The 23,466-nt window shown below is 47.3% G+C and overlaps 1 protein-coding gene across 1 annotated transcript in view; it reads left to right on the plus strand.

Annotated features, from left to right (window-relative positions):
• Positions 1 to 10,920: 10,920 nt before the first annotated feature.
• The window catches only part of TRABD2A (TraB domain containing 2A), a 50,382-nt gene continuing 37,836 nt past the window's right edge, over positions 10,921 to 23,466 (plus strand). Inside the window, exons 1-2 of the mRNA XM_036117338.2 lie at positions 10,921 to 11,164; positions 20,385 to 20,945. Coding sequence (XP_035973231.1) covers positions 11,057 to 11,164; positions 20,385 to 20,945 — 669 coding nt within the window. The 5' untranslated portion in view covers positions 10,921 to 11,056. The remainder of the gene's footprint in view (positions 11,165 to 20,384; positions 20,946 to 23,466) is intronic.

Raw genomic sequence — 23,466 nt, forward strand, 5'->3', positions numbered from 1 at the left:
TGGAAGTTAGATTCAGTTAATCTGCAAAGCCAGGAAGGTCAGCCAAAAAAAAACAGACCCTGAGTTACACCAGCAGCAGGTACTTTATTGATGGGGGCAGATTAGCTTCTGGATCTGGGACCTCCTTGGGGAAGAGGGAAAGAGAATGGACCCCAAAGACTTTCTCCCAGAGGGCCTGAATGAAGCCCTAGGAGACTTTGAGCAGGAAGGTAATGAGTTACCTTTAATGTGCTGGAGTGGGCTCCCAAGTACCCCCAGAGAAATAAACAAAGCTGCATTCCCTGCCCCACCCCCTCCCCCCCATATGGGTCATATGTTCCCTGGACATGTACAATGTAAAAGTCTCTCCCATTTGCTTTGCCTTTCTTCTATCCCAATATCTGTATGTTTTTTTGTGAATGGGGCATGGTAGTCATCACAGCCCCAGTATGGTGACCCCGGGGTGATGATGTTAGCTGTGCTCTTTAGATTGCAAATCACTGGGACTTCCTTTTTTTATTTTATTTATTTATTTATTTATTTATTTATTTATTTATTTTAGAGAGAGAGACAGAGAGCAAGCCTGCGAGTGGGAGGAGGGGAAGAGGTAGAGGGAGAGAGAATCCCAAGCAGACTCTGTGCTGAGTGCGGAGCCCGACACAGAGTTCGGTCCAACGATCCTGAGACCATGACCTGAGCCGAATTAAGAGTCCGTCGCTCAACTGACTGAGCCACCCAGGCGCCCCATCACTGGGGAAAGGGGGTGTTTCAGCTTGGGTTTCCAGGGAAGCAGACTCTGAGCTGGTTTCATGTGCAGGATATTTATTAAGGAGTGCCTTAGGATTAACACCTATGGAAGGGGAGGATGGGAGTGAGATGGGGCAGAGGATGAAGTCAAGCTTGGACAGCCTCAGTAACCCCGACACCCTGGGGGCCTCTGGCACTAGAGTTGTCCCAAGGTGTGCTGAGATGGCCTTGGGAAGGGTGAGCTGGCTCTCTGCAGCCGAGACAATATGGAGGGCCTGGCCCCTGTGTGCTGACGGTGCCCCTAGCCAGCTGGGGCAGTAAGCTCTCCCCGGAAGGAGGGCGGGGCAGGGCCTCTCCGTGTCCATCACGGGGGTTTAGGGTAAGAATACCTGAGGGCTGGAAATCGACTGCTGCCAGCGACCCCCCAGAAACTCTGAGTTTCTCCTGCACTGCCCCCTGGTTTTCCTCACTCTCCCTGTGAGTTTCCATCTTATCTCCTGTCTGCTTCCTCTGTGGGTCTGGCCTGCTCTCTCCTGGGCACCACCTGGATCATTCTTACCAGGTTCTTCTGATCAAGTTCTCGAAGAGTTGTTCGCTTTGACCTGGGACTGTCAGCCCCAAACTCTTGCAGGGAATGCTGGTTCTGGAAATGTTACTATGTCTTTCAAAAGCTGGGTGATACCTGCAGGCAGGTTCATTGTCCTTCCTTCTTTTGTGTATGTTTAAAAAAATCTCCTTAATAGAAAATATAAATCAACAAATCTCCTTCTGAAAGAACATGTTAGCTGGTGATGGGAGGAGGAGGTAGAGGGTGGTTGAAAGTGTGGATTCTGAAGTTAGAGTGTGCGAGTTGGAGTCCAGCTCCTAGTGCACAGAGGAGCTCAGGAAGAATCTCACCTCCCAAGGCTGAGCTCTGCTTCCCCAGCAAGGGCCCAGGGCAAGCGGGCCCATGACAGACAGGCGCATGGGTGCCTGGCATACCCATGGCAGTTCTTTTATGGAAAAATATCAAGGATGAAGCCCACAATGTACTTTTTCTTTTTTTTAAGTTTTTATTTAAATTCAGTTAACATACAGTGTGATATTAGTTTCAGGTAGACAATAGAGCGATTCAGCACTTCCGTCCATCACCCGGGGCTCATCACAAGTGCGCTCCTTCATCCCCATCACCTGTTTCACCCTTCCCCCCACCTGCCTCCCCTCTGGTAACCGTCAGTTTGTTCTCTGTAGTTAAGAGTCTGTTTCTTGGTTTGCCTCTCTCTCTCTCTTTTTTTCCCCCTTTGCTCCTTTGTTTTGTTTCTTAAACTACACATATGAGTGAAATCATATGGTGTTTGTCTTTCTCTGACTGGCTTATTTTGCTTCGTGTTATACTCTCTAGCTCCATCCATGCCATTGCAAATGGAAAGATTTCATTCTTTTTTATGGCTAAGTAATATTCTAGTGCGTGTGTGTGTGTAGCATATCTTCTTTATCCACTCATCAATCGATGGACATTTCTTCTGTTTCCATAATTTTGTTGTTGTTGATAATGCTGCTATAAACATCAGGGTGCATGTATTCCTTTGAATTAGTATTTTTGTATCCCTTGGGTAAGTACCTAGTAGCGCAATTGTGGGATAGTAGGGTAGTTCTGTTTTTAACTTCTTGAGGAACCTCCATACTGTTTTCTACAGTGGCTGCACCAGCCTGCATTCCCACCAACAGCGCATGAGGGTTCCCCTTTCTCCACATCCTTGCCAACACCTGTTGTTTTTGTATTGTTGATTTTAGCCAAAATGTATTTTATTTTTTTTTATTTTTTATTTTTAGCCAAAATGTATTTTAAAAAGTTGTATGTGTCTGTATACAAGGACCAACTGGAAAAAATAATTTTAGTGATGGCTCATTTCTGGGAGACTATAAAATATATTTTTCTCTGTAGACCCAGATCTCCTTGGGGTAAGTGTGTGCATGCAGACTTGGAGAAAGCCTCCTCTTGGGCTGGAATTCTGGGCCCACGAGGAGGTGCCACAGGGACCTTGGGAAGAAGGGAAGCAGATCGCAGACCCTCTGGCCAGGGTGGCTGGTGGCCTGCTGGTGGGAGGGGATCTGGGCGGAGATTCTCCCTCACTAAGGCTGCTGACATTGGTCTGTGAGGCCAGGCCCCATATGGATTGCCATTTATGGGGCAAAAAGAACTTACCATCCTGAAAAACAACAGACCTCTGGCGAGGAATGAAAGAAGCAGGGATGGAGATGCTTCCCCACTCTGTCATAAAAGTATCAGTTGCCAGATGCCAGGGCGGCATTCCAAAGGCTGGTGGGGTCTCAGGGGCCAGATGGGGGTCACAGCAGACAGACAGACGGCAGAGAGATGGTGGCTGGGGTTGCTGGCAGCACATTGCATCTCTTAGAAAGGACCGGCCAGGCCAGCAGCATTCTGGGCCACCACTCCTGGAGTTGGAATAACAAGAATGATAATCCCGATGGGTTTTTTCAGCACTGATTTTCTTCGCTGCCTTAACCTCTGCAGCATCATTCCTGTTCGTAAAAATGGCATTTGGCCATGTTGTGAAGAGCCGGTGTGGTAGCCGGTGGGAAGAAGGGATAGATTGTTAGGTTTTGAAGTGCAGGGCACACTCCCAACTGGACTCGCCACAGAGGATGTCTTCAAGAAGCATTTGGTTTAAAAAAATCATAAAATTGAAGAAATGAAAAAAGTCGTGATTTTTATTTAAAAAAATCAGCAATACAGAAGCATAGAGAGTAAAAACTAAAGACCCTCTTTTCTTCCCTCTCTGACCCCACACCAATCCCTCTCTCTCCCCAGAGAAAAAGTCATCAGTTTAGTGTGTGTCCTTACATTCCAGAACATAAAGATGTACCTCATTCTTTCAAATGCCCACATATCTTTTCATTACCAGGATTGTTTGAGATTTTTACTGTGATAATGCTTCCATGAACTGAGCTTGGTGATTCCCAAACTGCGGTGTGTATGTGTGTGTGTTTGCACGTATGCATCAGTATTTCCTTAGGACAGATCCTTACAGTGGAACTTCTAGGTCAAAGGGCATGTACATTTTAAATGGTGCCAAATTGTCTTATAAAAAGCCTTTAATTCCTGCTGGATATCGCCATACTTTTATTTTTGCCAATTTGAGAGGTAAAAAATGCATGTCGTTTTATTTTGCTTTATTAAAAGAATATTTATTCCATTTTTTTAAAAAAAACTATGGTAAAATATACATAACATTTACCATTGTAATCATTTTTAAGGGTATAGCTCTGTGGCATTGAGTACACCCACGTTGTTCAGCAGCTATCACCACCCTCCTCCTCCAGAATTAATTGCTTTTGTTGGATTAGCTAGTGAGGATCTTTTTGTCTATGGACTATTATATTTTTCCTTCATGCGTCTCACCCTCCTTCCTTCTTCCTTTCCTCCTTCCCTCCTTCTCTTTGTGGCTTTTGCCTTTTTATGATCTCTGCAGATTTTCTAACTAGGCTGATATCCTTTTTCTTTCTCTCTTTTTTAAAAATTAAGAGTTTTTCTGTATTATGACTATGATCTATTTTCAGTTTTACATTTCTTGCATGTCTCCTTAAATATTACATTAGTTTTAATTTTTACAACATTTCTGCAAGATAAGTATTATTATTCCCATTTTGTGGATGAAGAAGCTAAAGTTCAGAGGGGTCATGTGACCTGCCTGAGGTGACATAGCTGAGGTGGCAGAGACGAGATAAGACAGCTTGGTCTGGCTTTTCCACAGTCTCAGGCCACAGGGAAACTACCTGAGGCAGTAAGGCTCTGATAGAGCGTAAGGCCAGCCGGGTGTCTGGGAAGGCCAGGGGAGCTCAGGGGACTTCAGGGGGAGGCTGGAAGGATCTAGAAGTTGGCATTGCCAAGCAGGGAGGAAATCAGAGAGAGAATCCCCTCTTCCCCTGTTATTGCTGCATGGAGAGCCAACAAAGCACATATGAAATTTAGGTCTGTGGGTGTTCACTCCCCCCCTTACCGCCGTGGCCACGGAGCAGAGGCAGGAGGGTGTGGTCTGGTCCTTTCTGGGCACTCATTGCAGGCAGTTTCTAGTTCCTCCTCTCTCCCACAACCAATCAACCACAAGTTGGGTGGGTTTCACTTCCTCAGTGTCACTTCTCATCTTTTTGTCCCCTGCCAGAACCGGGCCCAGGTCCCCACTGTGTCTCCTAACTGGTCTTACCCCTTGTACTCTGGCTCCCTCCAGGTCCCCTCCATGCTGCAGCGCACATCTGGTGGTGCAACTGCTCTGCTTCAAACGCTTGGATGGTGCCTCAGCGCCTCTCACGCGGGCGCCGAACTCCTCAGCCTGGCCCACAGGCTCTTCACCTTCTGGCCCCTGCTTATCTCTCCCTTTCCCGATGTTGTCTGCCCGGGTCCATGTGTCAATCAGACTGAATTCTGTGAACATGACTAACTCTCTCTCATGCCTCAAGGCCTTTGCCTCTAGTGTTCCCTCTCCCTGGAATGCTGTTCCTTGGCTAACTTGTGCTCAAATGTTATGTCTCTCTTTAAACAACATTCCACTGGGAAACCCTCCCTGGAATGATGGGCTCAGTTATGGGCTGTGCTGTTGCACACATCCTACCACCTGGTAATTTTCCTTTTGTCTGTCTGTCTGTCTCTGGACCCTGGCTGCATCTTAGAATTACCACAGCTGCTTTTATTTTTATTTTATTTTTTAAAAGATTTTATTTATTTATTTGATAGCGAGAGAGAGAGAGAGAGAGCATGCACAAACAGGGGGAGTGGCAGGCAAAGGGAGAGGGAGAAGCAGGCTCCCTGCTGAGCAAGGAGCCCCACACTCAGGACTCAATCCCAGGACCCTGGGAATCACGACCTGAACCGAAGGCAGAGCCCAACCAACTGAGCCACCCAGGCATCCCAGTTTTGTTTACTTTAGATTCATAGTAAAAATTACACATTTAGCCACTTGTGTGTGGTTGGTTCCCCTTTGGAAGTCTTCTCTCCTCCTCAGGCTGTGTTGAAACCAAATGCTACACCGTCAGAGGCCCCAAAACCCACCTCTGAAAGGTTGGTGTATAATTTAAGTTTCATGGAAAACTTCTTGAAATTTCCATTACTTATGAAGAGTAAAATATAATAAAAATTCCCTGGCCGCCATCCCTGCCATCTTTGTCCCCCAGCAGGCTTCTGCAGTTTCCTTGTCTCCAGTTTCTTCTCCTTTCCTCCATCTCTGAAAAAAACAGTTCTTGCAGACATGCAGCAGTTCAGCTCTTTCCCTCTGCTTGCATATTCCCTGCAGTAAGCCAGAAGCCAGAAGCTAGCTTTCAGTGAACAGACGGCTAGTTCCAGTGCTCTCCTCAGTTCACCCTGACCTACTGTTCAGCCCTTTCTGTCAGGAATCAGTCATACAGGCCCTAACACTGCACCGCACTCCCAGGAGCGAGATACCACTCACGTCAGTGTAGCCTCAGCCTTGTGGCATGTGGGCAGGGGAGAGGCAGGAGAGGAGGAACCGGGAGGACAGTAAAAATGTGTCAATACGGGGAGAACTTCTCCCCACCCAAGGTCTGATGTAAGACCAGTGGAAGCAAAGGCATGGCTTAGGGGCTGGCTGAAGTTGCCCCAAGTTGACAGACAGTTATCAATGCCTATTAGCCAAAGACCACCAGGGACACACACAAAGTTGAATTAGTTAGACTTCCTGCTCTTTGCAGAGAGGAAAAGCTCATACCTTGGAAAACTGTGGGGCATCTCGGAAGGACTTGTTACAGAATTTGGTTTATTTTGTTAGGTGACTTGGGGGAAGGTTCAAGGAAGCAGGGCTCAGCTCTCGATTGGGTGTTCTGAGGAAGGGGGTGTCCTTCTGACTGGACATCCATAATAGCTTGCTCAGGTTCCCATAACAAAATACCACAGACTCGGTGCTCAAACAATAGAAATTTATTTTCTCACAGGTCTGGAGGCCAGAAGTTCAAAATCAAGGTGTGAGCAGGTGTGTTTTCTCCTGAGGCCTCTTTCCTTGGCCGGAAGAGGGCCGCCTTCTTGCTGTGTCCTCACGTGGCTGTCCATCTGGGCCCGCGTGCCCCTAGTGTCTCTGTTGTGCGTCCAAATTTCCTACCCTTACAGGGACAGCTGTCAGATTGGATTTGGGCCTCCAGTCACCGTCTCATTTTAATCACTTCTTTAAAGACCCTGTCTTCAAATACAGCCACATTCTGAGGTACCGGGGTATGGCCTTCAACATTTGATTTTTTTTTGGGGGGGAACATCATTCAGCCCAGAATGGTATCTTAAAACATCTTGTCTATAAGGTGGGGGAATCATAAAGGCTAAAGCTGGGATTAGGGAAGAAGCAGCAGTTACTCATTAGCCAGGACATGGGGATGTCTGGTCCTTTTTGTGGTTCGGACAAGGTTCATGTCTTGTCTGTGTGGAGACATGATTATGGAGTCATCTGGTTTTTGTCTTCCTGCACCACAGTCTCAGACTGGCCTTGCCAGTTGTTGCTATACTGTGAAATTGTTTACGTTCACCATGCAACGATCAGTAGGCGAACACCACGGCCTGGCTGTGGATATTGGCGGCTTGTAGCCACACCAAGGCCTCCCTGATAAAGCTAGGCCACTCCCTGCTGTCAGGGGAGGTTTTCTCCTTCCCAGGATCCAGGTACACACAGCGGACTTGCTCAGCAAAAGCAGCTGTGGGATAATTGCTACCCTTTCCCACTTACAAATTCTGGCGCCAATAGCGGGTGACCAAGAGAGCGTGGCAGAATTCTGGTTCCCCTTTGGGAATGCATGGAGCCTGAAGGCCTGGACAGGCGGGAAGCAGGTCTGCAGTGGCGCCCGTTGAGCACACACTCTGATGCTGTAGCCCCCGGCTGGAATACCTGGGAATTCCTGGCACTCCGTTTCACCCGGTGTATTAGTTTTCAGTTGCTGTGTAACAAATCACTAACCCAGTGGATTAGAAGAGCACACATTTATTGACTCACAGTCTCTCTGGGTCAGGAGTTCAGGCATGGCTTACCTGGCTCATCTGCGTAGGGTAACACAAGGCTGCAGTCCAGTTGCTGCCCAGGATGGGGCTCTCACCAGAGGTGCTGCTGGGGGAAGGATCAACTTCTGTGCTCACTCAGGTTGTTGGCAGAATTCATTTCCTCATGGCTGTAGGACTCATGATAGCTTGCTTCCTCAAAGATGGCAATGGAGAGACTCCACGCAAGATTGGCACCACGTTCTCGTGTAATCCCATCCAGGGAATCACATACGTCCCATCATCTTTGTCACCTTCCATCGGTGAGAAGCACGTCACAGGTTCTGCTCACAACTCAAGGGGAGGCAATTCAACAAAAGTGTGAATACCAGGAGGCAGGATCAAGGGGCCTGCCCTCCATACCTGGGCTGTCCTGACCATCTTGGGAAATGTGCAGTGTGTTAAGTGGTCAGGATTGGGATGGCTGCAGGCTGGTCAAGCCGGGCTGGCTGGGTGAGGCCAGGAGAGGGCACAGAGGTGTGGTGGAAGCCACGACAAATCCTCTGTGCACCCTGAAAGCTTTGTTTCTGAGGGAAGGTCTGATTTTGGGGAAAGAACGAATAGGCCTTCAGCATATAATTTCCTCAGGTGACTGCTGTGAAGGGGACAAGCCTCATAGATTTACGTAAATTCCAGAATCCATTGGTAGGGGCACAAAAGGAAGAACTTAAGAGTAGGTGAACAGAGGAAGGACATATCAACCGTATATGAAGGAGAAATAGAAAGTAGCAGGGAAAGGTTTAGGAACATCCAGGTCTCTGGCAATGAGATGCAAGGACAATACTCAAGTGAGGAACTGAACTGGATACAGAAACTCTGGATAGGCAGAGAGGAGGCTAGAGGGACGTTTAGCATCTCCTTCCTAACCTAAGGGGAAGCCAGGAAGGCCAATCAGCCTAGATTGGCCTTCTAACCTAGAAGATAGGTGAGGACCTGGTCGTGCCAGCCTGCCTGTCGCCAGGTCTGGGGCCCCACTGTGAAGTCATAGGGACTCAGGAATGTCTGTATAGACAATGTATATAGCATAGATGTGATTCTGTTGAATGTCTGGACACTGAGTATCTTATAGAATAAATTTCACTTAAGGATGGGTCTAAGGTAGGAAGCTCCACCTAAAAAAAATATTAGAACCAAACAAAATGGTTCATTCACTAGACATTTCAAATTCAGTGTATGACCATATCCTGGGCCATAAAACAAGTCCCAATTAATATAAAATCATTGCAATCATACAGAATATGTTCTCAGATTACAGTGGACTTAGACCAGAAATCAATTAACAAGATGTGTAGGAAAAATCCATAATTTGAAAAATAAGCAACGTACTTTTAAACTATCCATGGTCAAAGAAAAAAGCCACCAGGGAAATTAGAGAGTATTCCAGGGGTGCCTGAGGCTCAGTCGGTTAAGCGTCTGCCTTTGGCTCAGGTCATGATCTTAGGATCCTACTCAGCAGGAAGTCTGCTTCTCCTTCTCCCTCTGCTGCTCCCCCTGCTTGTGCTCTCTCCCTCATGCTTGCTCTCTCTCAAATAAATAAATAAAATAAAATTCAAAAAGTATTCCAAATTGAATGATAATGAAAATACATCTTTTCAAAAATCTGGGCAATGCAGCTAAACCAGTACTTAGAGGGAAATTTATAGCTTTAACATGCTTATATTAGAAAAGAAAGGTTTAAAGTTAATGACCTAACATCACTCCTTAAGCAGCTAGAAAAAGAAGAGGAAAATAAATTCAAAGTAAGTAAAAGGAAGGGCATAATAAAGAGCAGGAATCAAGGGAATAGGGAAGAGACAAACAACAGGAGAAAACTAACAAACTCAGTCTCGTTTTGTCACACATTTTCCCTCCCCCTCTTCCCTCTAGCCCCAGTTGATGGGTGGAGACTTCATTTGGAGTGGGGGAAAGAGTATGAAATAATAATAGTTCCTGACGCTTTCATCTCACAACCAGAGAGACGATTTTTGCCAGTAGGTGGCAGTGCTGGTAATCTGAAAACGCCGACAGGCTACACTTCGGGTCGGTTGGGGGGCCAAGGTTTGCAGTTCGGCTGAAAACGGGTCGTTTGAAGACCGGAGAGTCAGCTCCAGAAAGCAAATCCTCACTGAAACCTAGGACAAGAAAAATTTAGCGATTTCACACTTAAACGACTGTGGAACGAAAGCTGGAAAAACTTGGCTTTTTAAAGCCAGGGGTTCTTTCCTGGAGTTTTGTAGATGGGCACTTGCCGTTCAGAAAACTCCTCCCATCGTGTGTAAATCTGGGCCACTGCGCCTCCCCCCACGTCTCCCCGCCTTTGCTTCTAGTTTCTATCGAGTCTCAAAATGGACAGCAACTCAGAATTAAGAACCCCCACTACACCCCTCAGAAGGTGATCCCACGTAAGTCTGGGCTATACAGAAAGGCTGGTAAAGTGCACTCCGGCCTCGGGTAGCAGGTGGCAGGGGCTGGGCACAGCTAGGGGCTTTGATAATTTTTTTCTTCCTGAAGCATCAACGCTGTGAAAAGGCCCTTGGAAAGTTTGGGGGCAGAAAGGGAGCAAAAACATTTTGTAGGCCTGCAATGTGCATCAAACAAGATGCTTTCCATCAATGTCCTCATCTAATCTGTGAGGTAATCCGAATTTGGTGTTCACATGCTTAATACTATTACCCCACATCCCTTAAGAGGACACTTAATGGAGTGCCGGCCTTTGTGGTTCCGGACTTTAAGTGTATGCACATACTGACTATTCCCCTCTTTTACAGACAAAACTTCAATGCCATTTCCTTTGTTTAAATGAGCTTGCCTTAAAAAAAAAAATAGCCTATATTTGTTTCTTTGGTCTGTCTTTTTCGATCAAGAGCCACCCTCAGAACTGGTAGCCTAAATACAGACGTGAGGGTAGGAGCCAATAGGATTTCTGCGCGAGGCTGGAAGACGGTGCTGGAACTGGACTCTTCCCTTCTGGCCGGCTCACACGGTGGCCGGCGGCCCCGGCCGGGTTTGGGCGGGAGAAGCGGGACTGAGGGGCAGCGGGGTGGGGGGTGGGAGGTCAGGGCCCCGCCCCACGTGGCCGCCGCCGCCCGGCTCGCCCCAGCCCCGCCCGCAGGCGGCCGCGCGAACTGCAGGGAGAGCCGACGCCAGGCGCGGGGCTGCCGGCCAGCGCCCCCCACCCCTGGTCCCCCGAGCCCCGCGCGCCATGGCGAGCGCCCCGCTAGTCCGCAGCTCCGCGGCCGCCGGCTAGCCGGACTGTGCGGTCACTGCTGCCTTACTCCTTCCCCCTCCCCTCCCCGCCTCCCGGGGCTCCGAGCCGCGGTGGGGAGGATGAGTCCCTGGAGCTGGTTCCTGCTGCCGACCCTCTGCCTCCTGCCCCCCGGCGCAGCCCCGCGGCGCGGCGCGCCTGCCTCCGCCAACTGCGAGCTCAAGCCCCAGGTAAGGCGCGCGTCCGGCGCGGGCGAGGCGGCTTCCCCGCACCTCGCGGGGGTGGTTACCGTCCCAGGCCCGCGAAGCACCGCGCCCTCGGATCCCGTGCGTCCGGCCGCGGCCCCGGGTTCCCCTTTATGGCGGGGGGCACAGCCCCCCGGCCGTATGAGACCCTGTCCCCAGCCTTCGCTATTGGGCAGGGCAGCAGAAGGGAGAGTCCCGGCGGGGTCTCCTGGGTCTCTCCAGCCTGCTTCGCGGGCTTTAGCGGACGTCGGGCGGATGAGTCTTCGACGACCGAGCGCTGCAGGGACTTGGGCACATTTACTTTGGAAGTTTGTTTTGCCCTCTCTTGCCTAGCATTTAATTTCTCCTGCTTTTATTGAGATGGTAAAAGCGCCCTGCAGCTGCTTGACTTAACCTTCATATATTCAATACCCGAGTTAGAAGGGATTTGGGGGAGCTGAAGCCATTCCCCTTGTTTTACCGATCTGGGAAACTGAGGCTCAGAGAGGGACCTTTGTGCCCCAGGTGACAGAGCGCATTCGCGAAGTAACCACATCTGACAGCCTTGCGTTCACGCACACGCGCTTCCCTCGGTATTCGCATCAGCGTTTTGCAGGTGAGGGGAACTCAGGCGAGGGAGTCCCGGTGACCTGCCCCGGTCCACCCAGCCCTCCAGGAGCAGAAGCCGAGCGGAAATAGGACAGGTCTTGCGCCTCCGAGACTGGCCTTCTATCGAGATTTCCTTCTCCTGATCAGTTTTCTTACGCTCGGAATTTTCTGTCGTTCTCAAGTTCCTCTTTTCCGAGCTCCTTGGAGCTTGAATTTTGTGTTTGTGTCGGTGGGTCTGATCTCCGGATCTCTGGAGCTGGGGAGGGTGATCCTAGGCCCGTCCTTTGGATGGCGTGTGCACCCTCGGACACTACGTCGGCCCACCTTCGGTGACACCTGCGCAGCATCATGGGCCCCGTCACCCTGGCTGGTGGTAATTTTATTCATCATCCTAACCACAGCGAAGGAGAGGGTGACCTAATTGAGCCTTCCTGTTCCACGGGGTTTAGCGGGGAGTCACACTGAGCTCCCTAACGCGTCCTGGGCTGCGGACATGCGGAGGCTCTAAGAAGGCGGGAGGCGCAGTCGCCGGAGAGGAACGGTACGGCAGCTGCGCTCTTGTTCTACAAAGCAGAAATCCATCCTTTCCTATGAAAGCAAACGTTTTTCACTGTTGCAAATCCACTCGTAATTATAGTGTGACCAGTGAGTCTTGATAACGTCTCTGTTTCTCTTGATTCTTGAACCTGTCTTCATGGCCTTTTTACTCCCTAGTTCTCAAACTTTTTGGTCTCAGGACCCATCTACGTTCTAAGAAAGTATTGAGGACTCCAAAGAGCCTTTATGTATGTGGGTTAATGGAAATATTAGTAAAACACAAGAATACATAAGGACACATGCCATTAATTGTCATAGCAGTGATATTATGCCACACCTGTAGCCTCTAGAAAAGTCTGTTTGTATACACTTATGAGAGAATGAGAGCATAAGAGGAAAATATCTTAGTATTATTACTGAAATAGTTCTGACTTTACAGACTGCTCGGAAGGGTCTTGGGGACAGCCTCAGGTCCCTGGACCACATTTTGAAAATCTCTGTTCTGTTCTGTGGGCAAACTGTCTTATCCCCTGCCGAGGTCAGGTCAGTCAGTGGCAGGACTGCGGGTGGGTGTCCGAGGAGGCTGGGGTCTTGAGATTGTAGAGCTCCGGAATCCAGCCTCCAATCCAGCGCAGTGGCTTACTGGGTAGCATTCTGCGGCTTGAGAGCTGGTTTGGTGGTCAACCTTCGTTAATCATTACAGAGAGCTCCTCCGAGCTGGTCTCTCTGCAGATATTGCAGGCTTTGCACTGAGCACCATGCAGGTTGTCTCTTCCTTATCTATACTCAAACAGAACTCAGTACGTGTTCTTTATTCTTCCTGCCTCTGTTCTTTCACATGTGCTATTTCTTCCCCCACATATCCACATGCTTGCTCCTATACTTCCATCTGGTCTTTCCTCAAACTCTTTGAAAGAGACCTTTCCTGATTATCTATTAAAGATTATGTCAACCCCCTGACCCACCTGCCCTCCTATCTGCCTTTCCTGCTTTATTTTTTCCCGGAGCACTTAACTGATAAAAATTTGTTTGCTTCTGCTTCCCTAACCACCCCCCCCCCACCATGTAATCTTCATAAGGGTAGGAATTTTTGTCTGTTTGGCTTGCTGCTGCCTCCCCAGTGCTTAGAAGAGTGCCTGGCTGCAGTAGATGCTCAATAAATATTTGTGAATGAAGAGTGTCAACTAAAGCCAACTCACTTTGGTATCTTCCTAGCTGGTGTGTTGAAGAGTACTTTTGGAAAAGTGCCATTATCACAGGCCCCAGGAGGCTGGGACGGGAGGGAGCTGAGGGGTGCAGCCGCTAAGGGACTTAGTCTGCATTGCACAAGTTGTCATTGTGCTCCTTTGTTTCATTGCATGGATTACTGATGTGTGTGTTAAAATCGCCAGTGACTCAGTTGACAGAGCTTGTAGCTTCTTGCGTCTGTCATCCATGGCCGTGTCTTTTTCTTTCAGGGCAGTTGCAGCAAGGTTCAGAAGGGACGTGTTTATGGTGTTAAGTTTTTATTCTATTCGGTCATAATGGTTTTTTTTTTTAAGATTTTAGTTATTTATTTGACACAGAGAGAGAGCACAAGCAGGGGGAGCCACAGGCAGAGGGAGAAGCAGGCTTCCTGGGGAGCAGGGAGCCCGATGCGGGGCTCGATCCCAGGACCCTGGGATCATGACCTGAGCCGAAGGCAGACGCTTAACCCACTGAGCCATCCAGGCGCCCATCCTTCAGTCAAATGTTAAAACACATCGCTTCACCTAGTAGCACATGGTGGCCACAGTTACACTGAAATGGGGTAGTAGAACAATTTTGTTCTTTTCCTTTTGTGGAGGCAAAACAGCCCCACCCCTGAGTATAAGGGCGGCAGGGGCAGTTGCACCCCTTGGACCCGCGCAGTGGCCTGGGGGGTTGCTGGTGGGCAGAGGCACGGGGAGAGCTCCTGGATCAGAAGCCCTGAAGACTTTTCTTTCAGCTCCTGCTCTACCCAAGGCGTGCCTGGGAGGGCGCCATCAGTGGCCGGCAGAGGGGGTTGCTGGTGCCACGTGGGACAGAGCTAGCCCCTTGGTCAGAGCAGAGCTCCATTTACTGAAGAAGCTCTATAAGATGAGGAACGTTTCTTTAAAAACACTTCAAAACCCCTGCCTTAAAAAAGTGGGAAAGCCCCCCAGATTGCGTTATTTTGAAAAGACAGAGTGGGAAAAGGTGGCAATCTGAGGATTTAAAAATGGTGTGGGGGCGCCTGGGTGGCTCAGTCAGTTAAGCGTCCAACTCTTGAGTTCGGCTCAGGTCATGATCTCAGGGTTGTGAAATCAAGCCCTGTGTCAGGTTCCATGCTCAGCGCGGAGTCGGCTTGAGATTCTCTCTTTTCCTTTCCCTCTGCCTCCCCCCCACCCTCTGGCTCATTCTCTCTCTCTCTCAAATAAATAAATAAATAAATAAAATCTTCAAAAAAAATGTTGGTGTGGATTTATTTGGCGAGGTCCTGGGGCTAGGGAAGGGGACCCGGACAGAGCCTTTTCAGATTCTGAGTCAGGAAGTGCTCCTGAGCCACCGTGTACCTACTAGAGTATTCGTGGAAAGAGATAGGACGCTGAATCATGAGTATAGCCTGTTGCATGTTAAGGTCGCATATTGTGGTGTTTTAAACCCAGGGCTCAGCCTGCCTGGCTTCGAATCCACTCAGCAGCTAGGGGACCTTGGGTAACATCTTAATCCTCTCAAGGTTTCCATCTCTGCATGTGGAAATGGCCAGCATCTTAATTAGTTGTGTATCTTCTCAACTGCCTTTCTTCCGATTCTCTCCTGAATGGGGGGTGCCTGGCAGGCTTTCACCCCCACCATGCTACCAAAACTCTTCTTGTTTAGGTCCCCAGTGTCCTCAGTGTTGCTCCATCCAGAGGCCAGTTCTCAAATCCTTGTCTCATTTGGCCCATCAGCCACACTGAACCCCTTGCTTACATTCTCCTCCTTGAAGTGCTGTCTTCAGTTGGCTTCCCACTCTTTCGATTTTCTCAGCAACCTCGATGGTCACTTCTCTCATTCTCTTTTGCTGGCTGCTCTTCTTTCCCTTGACTTTGCAAGGATAGATTATTTCTAGACCTTTTTTTCCCCAATTTGCACATAGTCCCTTGGAAATCTTACTCAGTCCCATGACTTTAAATAACGTCTAAATGGTGATAGTACCTCGTGTTTATCTCTGGCCCAGGCCTCTCCGAAAGTCCAGACTCCTGCATCCACCTCCTAGCTCAACCTCCCCACTTGGTTGTTTGCTTGATATCTCGACTCAGCAGGGCCCAAGCCAGACTTCTGACCTTCTGCTCTGCTCCTGCTCCATCCCGTCTCTCCTCTCTCTTGGTTGATGGCAACTTCAGCCTTTTAATTAACCAATTCCTCAGCAAGTCCTATTAGCTCTAGCTTCCAGAATATATCCATCACATCTCAGTTCTGTCACTACCACTGTGTTCTCTCTCTTGGATTCTTTTGGTAATGTCCTAACTGACTCTCTTGCGTCTGTCCTCATCCCTCCATAGTCTACTCCTTATGGCCGCCAGAGTGATCCTGTTTACGCATTAGGTCGGCTCCTATTGTTCCTCTCACAGAAACCTGCCCTAGCTCCAGTGTGGCCTGGCCTTGCTCACCTCTCTGACCTTTCCCCCTGCTTTGCTCTTCTCTCATCCTGCCATAGTTATGATGACATCCTTGCTAGAACCTTCCTAGAACCTAGAACCAGGGCCTTTGCACAGCTGTTCCCTCCTCCTGGAGGAAATGCTCTTTTCTCAGACATCCCCCTGGTTTGCCCTTTCACCTCCCTTCACAGCAAGGCCTAAATCTCCTACCAGACATTCCGTGATTTTCTGATCACCTTATTTAAGGCTGAATATCTCCTGCACCCGTATTCCCTGTTCCCTTTCCTGCTTCCATCTTCTCCACAACGGATATCACTGACATACCCGAGGCAGGGACCTGTTTTTCATTCACTGTTGTATTTCTAGGGCCCTAGAATACCCCAGTGTCTCCTGCCTACAACAGTGCCTGATACATAATAAGTGCTGCATAAATAATTGTGGAGTAAATGCACGTTGAACAAATGTAGTAGGAGCATTCATGTGCAATGCTTGGATTGACCCTGGTGCACAGTGACCATTATTGTTCTTAGCGTCATTATTGTTACTATGTGGCTGGATGCCAGAATGTGAGTCTCTTTTTTTTTTTTTTTTACTATGAGCAGTTTTCAGCAAAAAGATTGTACAACAACTGCATTTCTATTTTTTTAAAAAAGATTTTATTTATTTATTTGGCAGAGACAGTGAGAGAGGGAACACAGGCAGGGGGAGTGGGAGAGGGAGAAGCAGGCTCCCCAGGGAGCAGGGAGCCCGATGCGGGGCTCAATCCCAGGACCCTGGGATCATGACCTGAGCCGAAGGCAGCCACTTAATGACTAAGCCACCCAGGCGCCCCAACAACTCCATTTCTAGACTAATACTAATTGAAAAGGCAGTAATAAATAATTAATAAAAATGGATACATATAGTTGAACAGATTTTTTTTAAAGAGAAGTTAAAGGGGGCGCCTGGGTGGCTCAGTTGATTAAGCGACTGCCTTCGGCTCAGGTCATGATCCTGGAGTCCCTGGATCGAGTCCCGCATCGGGCTCCCTGCTCGGCAGGGAGTCTGCTTCTCCCTCTGACCCTCCCCCCTCTCATGTGCTCTCTCTCATTCTCTCTCTCTCAAATAAATAAATAAAATCTTTAAAAAAAAAAAAAAAAGAGAAGTTAAAGGGGCACCTGGGTGGCTCATTCGGTTAAGCCTCTGTCTTCAGCTCAGGTCATGATCCTGGGGTCCTGAGATTGAGCCCCGCGTCGGGCTCCCCGCTCAGCGGGGAGACTGCTTCTCTCTCTCCCTCTGCCCCTCCCCCTGCTTGTGCTCTCTCCCTCTCGCTTATATAAATAAATAAATAAATCTTAAAAAAAATAAAGAGAAGTGTTAAGTATTTTGAGGTAGGATGAGACTTTAGGGAGATTAAGGGTATTGGGGGAAAAAACAAACCAAAACCAAAGTGAAATGAAACCAGCCCTCCCACTCTGCCTATCCCCCAACCCCAACCATGACCCTGCAATATGCGTTGGATTTTCCTGGGAATATATTTAATATCATAGTCTCCTGATAGATGACAATGAGTTAGGGTGCCCACGGGTTTAATAATAGCATTGTAGCTCTTTGCTCTGTCTCCCATTTGGAAACTGTGTAGAAGTCCTTTGCTAGACTGTGTGGAACTTGTGTGAGCAGATCCCTCCTATAGGTCAGCGGTGCCCAGTCATATCACCATCCAGGGCCCTTCAGTTAGCAACTTCCCCGTAAAATGAACAAATAAACCAAAATAAACGTCTACCTAGAAGACCACCTCTACCAAACCAGTTGCCTTTATAGGTAATCATTTTGTGACCCATTTTAAATGAACCAAAGTATAACCGTCCGTCTCGGCTTTTGATTTGATTAGCCTCTAGTTAACCAGTGTTTTTCTACTGGCTTGATTTAATTCTAACAAACAGTGAGGCATTTGACTGCTTAATTAACCTTGGCAGCCATTGTTTTGGATAGAGTTTCAGTTTGGCTTTTTGATGTATTTAAATAACCCTGGAGACCGTCATTACTCCATAAGAGGGTGCCTGAGGGCTGGCTGGAGACCCTGGATTTGATTCATCCCTTAATATCAATTCAACCATTAATAAGTTTTAAAAATACATTCTTTCTTTCATTTTTCATTCATTTAACAATTACCTGTCTAGTTTGTTTATTCCCATAACCTATAACAGATATTGTTATCTAACTTTTAAAGATGGGGAATCTGAGATAGAGAGAAATGAAGTGGCTTTTAAAAATCTCGGGGAGGTAGCTGAGACAGAAGCAGAATTTAGGCTCTTGTTACCAATTAGTGCAGTCTTGAAAAGGTGTGTGTGTGTGAGCAGAACTGTAACTTAAATACTTAAAAAAAAAACCAAGGTCACAGGCTGGGGGCTAGTGAGATATGTTCTGTTTGGCTTACAAGGCATTTAAGAAAATGGAGGCAAAACATATTCCAATCAGATTTTTTTTTTGAGAGAGAATGTGTGAGCTGGGAGGGAGAGGCAGAGGGAGAGAGAATCTTTTTTTTTTTTTAAGATTTTATTTATTTATGGGGGGGAGATCACATGCAGTGGGGAGCGGTAGAGGGAGAAGCAGACTCCCTGCTGAGCGGGGAGCCCGATGCGGGGCTCCATCCCAGGACGCTGGGATCATGACCTGAGCTGAAGGCAGACGCTTAACCAACTGAGCCACCCAGGTGCCCCTCCAATTGGAATGTTTTATTTAAACTCAAGATTTGTAGTTGCTTTTTAAAAGCCTGTTCTGGAACACTAGGCCTGCTCCCAGGTGGCCAGCACTGGCTCAGGCTGCTTTAGCCAATAGTGTTTATCCAGAGCTGAGAGCCTATTCGCTGCCCACCTTCCCCCACCATTATCTCATGCCCAACCCTTGTGTTCTCTGCCCTCCTCTGAGTGGTCAGAAGGTGTTTTTGTGGAAGGTGGCCAGAGGGCAGGAGGAGAAGAGAAGGTTGAAGGCTGTGAGAATGGGGCCCCTGAATCAACCAGCTTTTGCCTTAGATTGTGAGATTCTGTGTATCATTTCATTTGAAAATAGGTAGATGCTGCTTACTTAAACCATTAACACACAAATGCAAATACGGCTGATCCTCATTATTTGTAGATTTCGTATTTGTGAATTGGCCTGCGTGCTAAAATTGATTTGTAACCCCTATGCTTGTGGCACTTTCATGGTCATGTGCAGCCATTCCCAGAGCTGGGGAAAATTTGAGTCGCCCGATGCACACACTCGCAGCTGAGGTCGAATACATTGATGCTGTGCTGTGTTTCAGCTCTCAACAAGTAACAGGTGAACAAGTGTCCTTTTGCTGGTCTACTGAATGCTACGTTTTTTGCATTTTATGCTTCTTGTGGGTGATCTCACTGTTTAAAATAACCAAGCACAGAGACCGTCTCGTGTTCCTAAGCACAAGGAGGCTGTGACATGCCTTAGGGAGAAAATGGATGTGTTAGATGAGCTTCGTTCAGGCATGAGTTTTAATGCTGTTGGTCGTGAGTTCAGTGTTCATGAATCAACGACATGTATTCAATAAGGTGCTTTTCAACGGAAGCACATACAGAACAGGGCTACGCATTGATCTGAGAATGAAAATGTTGTGACCAGAGGCTTGTAGGAACCTAACCCTTATATTTCTCCTAGGAGCGGCAGTTCATTATTCGGTAATTCAGTGTTTGTTTATAGAACATAACTATGACAATAATGAGAGCTGATGGTAAGTTGAAACTCTGCAATCCAGGAAAGCATGTTACTTAAAAGGCTGCTGAAATTAAAGCTTTTTTTTGTAAAGAAATGTCTTTTCTGTAAACCTGGATTTTCACATTTCTGGGTTGCTTGACGCATGGTTCACCTCATGAGTCTATCTGACTTTGAGACTTGAAGTCCTGGAGGGCTGCCCTGTGCACGTTTTTATAGGGGGTCTCTTAATGAACAGACATGTCGTCAATGCCCACTTTCGAGACTGAGACACTCAGGGCACCGTGGCTTGGCCGCGGGTGGATGCTCACCGCTTCTAAGCCTGTAGCTGCTGGGAGAATGTGCAGCCATTGAGAGCCACTGCTTTTGGGAATGTTGGGTTTGAGATCCAAAGCCACAGACACCATCAGTCTCCTGCCTGGGAGAGGTACCAGTGGTCTCTTCAGGTGTCCCCTTATCTGTGTCCTTGGAGTCTCTTGAGAGTCCCTGCTTTACCTCCGGCCCAGTTCATTGCTAGGGCAAACTCAAGGACGGCTATTGCTTTTTTGACTTCAATCAGCATTTCGGTGGAAAAGGGGGAAAATGCTGCCTTGAGGACTCCTACTGCTGGCAGGTGAATGTACCTAGACTCAGAAGTCTAAATCCGACTCTGATCATTTTTCTCCTGCTGTGTGACTTGTCTCTCCAATTTGTTCTCTCCTGTTGGGTTTCTGACCGTCCATGTTGTGACTTAGTGTCCTTTCTGTTCCTTTCAGCAAAGTGAATTGAATTCCTTCTTGTGGACCATAAAGCGAGACCCGCCGTCTTACTTCTTTGGCACGATCCATGTTCCATACACTCGGGTGTGGGACTTCATCCCGGACAACTCCAAGGAGGCTTTTCAGCAGAGTAGCATTGTGTACTTCGAGCTGGACCTCACGGACCCCTACACGATCTCAGCCCTCACTAGCTGTCAGATGCTGCCACAGGGAGAGAACCTCCAGGACGTGCTCCCCCGGGACATCTACTGCCGCCTCAAGCGCCACCTGGAGTACGTCAAGCTCATGATGCCCTCGTGGATGACCCCAGACCAACGTGGCAAAGGTCTCTATGCTGACTACCTCTTCAATGCCATTGCGGGGAACTGGGAGCGGAAGAGGCCCATCTGGGTGATGCTCATGGTCAACTCCCTGACGGAAGTGGACGTTAAGTCCCGTGGGGTGCCTGTCTTAGACCTGTACCTTGCCCAGGAGGCCGAGCGGCTGAGGAAGCAGACTGGGGCCGTGGAAAAGGTGGAAGAGCAGTGCCATCCACTGAATGGGCTGAACTTTTCACAGGTAAGACCCTCTTTGCATGAAGGACTTGGCCTTTGATTGTGTGTGAATCCACTGAATTATAATCTAGGAGGTGGACCAGAAGCATAGTTTATCCAAAAATTGTCTTTGCTCAAGAATGTTATTCTGGGGAACCTGGGTGGCTCGGTCAGTTAAGTGTCTGCGTTCAGCTCAGGTCATGATCCCACGGTCCTGGGATCGAGTCCCGTGTTGGGCTTTGTGCTCAGCAGGGACTCTGCTTCTCCCTCTCCCTCTGCCTGCCACTCCCCCTGCTTGTGCTCTCTCTCTGTCAAATAAATAAATAAAAATCTTTTAAAAAAAGAATGTTATTCTGATGAAAAAATAAGCCTAAGAGTCAGTTATATCAGTTACATGTGTATTACTGAGAGAGAAAAGGTTTTTTCTCTTGTTATCCCAACAAATATTGGCATACCTTTGTCACTTGTTTTAACTTAGGCCATTCATTAACAAGCTGCATTGAGAGGATGTGGACAATGTGAATGTCAGACTGACTGTCACAGGGTATGGCCTGGTTTGAAAATGATGCTGGCCAGGGCTGTTTTAGGTCACCGTGGTCCCTTTGGGATCATTGCTCTCCCTTTTCAGATCACTCCCCCCAGGAAATTCCTTTGTAAGGCCGAGTTATGTTCCTCTTTTCCATAGTTTATAGTCCCTCCCTCAGGACACGAGAATTTAGGTTCATGTTCTAGAAGTTCTTCATTTCTCGTAAGACAAGTGACACTTTATTAAAGTGCCATTGTTTAATCGGTTTGGTGAAATTTGTTGTTGTTAATGTTTTAAAGTGCATTAGGTGCTTCTGGGGGCCAATGGGAATTTCGCAATATGAAATAAGTAGATTTTACTTAAAAAAAATTTTTTTTTAAAGATTTTATTTATTTATTTGACAGAGAGAGATATAGCGAGAGAGGGAACACAAGCAGGGGGAGTGGGAGAGGGAGAAGCAGGCTTCCTGCTGAGCAGGGAGCCTGATGTGGGCCTCGATCCCAGGACACTGGGATCATGACCTGAGCTGAAGGCAGATGCTTAACGACTGAGCCACCCAGGCGCCCCATTTAATTGAAGTATAGTTGACATACAACATTACATTAGTTTCAGGTGTACAACATAGTGATTTGACAATTATATACACTATGAAATGTTCACCACAATAAGTATGGTTAACATCTGTGACCATACAAAGTTGTTACTATTATTGACTATATTGAAATAAGTGTTCTTGTTTTGCAGATATTCTCAGTGGTTGGCCTTGGGAGGTTGGACCTCAGAATAAAAGTCAACCCTCTAGGCCTTAGCAGGTATTGAAAGGCTGAACTGGGGCTGTTACTTTAAGAACTTAAGGACATTCAAGAGCCTAAAAATAGTGTTCCTGAGTTGATAATAAAATTTGTAGGGAATTTAATTTACCTGGCTAAGATTCTATATTAATAAACACTCAGGTGCTAAAATACAGTATTTGTTTAGCACATTGAGATTTATTGACAAATTAAGGGACCAGTAGTTGTCCTATTGATCTCTTGGGGGAGTTTTCTTTGCATTATTTTGGAAACCCAAAGAGTCAATATTCTAATGTTTTCAATGTCTGCATTTAATACAATGTTTTCTAAAAGGCAAGTGCTTTGATTTAAAGGCTCATTGATTTTGACCTTACAAGCTTGAAATCTGTGAGCATTTTTGCCTGAGCTAAGCCTTCTTTCATACTTCCAGTTGGGAAAGGAAAAGGCTTGGAAGTAAAATATTATCTTAAGCAAGGTATCATTGTTTTTTTTTTTTAAAGATTTATTTATTTGTGGGAGAGAGAGAGAGCATGCACAAGTGGGAGGGGCAGAGAGAGAGAGAATCTCAAGCAGACTCTGCGCTGAGCAGGTAGCCAGTCACCGGATTCGATCCCATGACCCATGAGATCATGACCTGAGCGGAAACCAAGAGTCGAATGCTTAACTGACTATACCAGCCAGGTACCCCAAGCAAGGTATCCTTGAAGGAAGGTGTGTAGCACCATTTTTTAAGATAATAAATACATTTAAGAAACATTTTAGAGCACTATAGTTATATACTAGAGTGTCATTTGATTTTGTGACACCTTCTTAAGGTTCAAGTAGGTATTTAATATTCATAAACTGAATTTTTTTATAAGACCTTGAGGCTAAGCTAGTGAGTTTAGAGTTGTTTAAATTTAGGAGGGACAATTGTATGATGTTCCTGAGACTCTTTTTGGGATGTAACTTCCTATGTTTCATTTATAAACAGTAAAATTCAACCTTAGCGAATAGGTCAATGACATTTAACATAAACCTATACCCATATAACCACTACTTGGATTGATTTACTGAACATTTCCATCACCCCAGAAAGTTAGTATAAAGTTTTCTTGCAGCATAACTATACAGAAAAGTGCACATGAATTTTCACAAACACAGTCATGTGCCCAGCACTCGGGGCTGGAAACAGAACAGCACCAGCTCCCCAGAAGCCCCCTGGCCCCCCTCCCATCTACTCCACACTC

Source organism: Halichoerus grypus, chromosome 10 (assembly GCF_964656455.1).
Source record: "Halichoerus grypus chromosome 10, mHalGry1.hap1.1, whole genome shotgun sequence".
NCBI lineage: Eukaryota > Metazoa > Chordata > Mammalia > Carnivora > Phocidae > Halichoerus > Halichoerus grypus.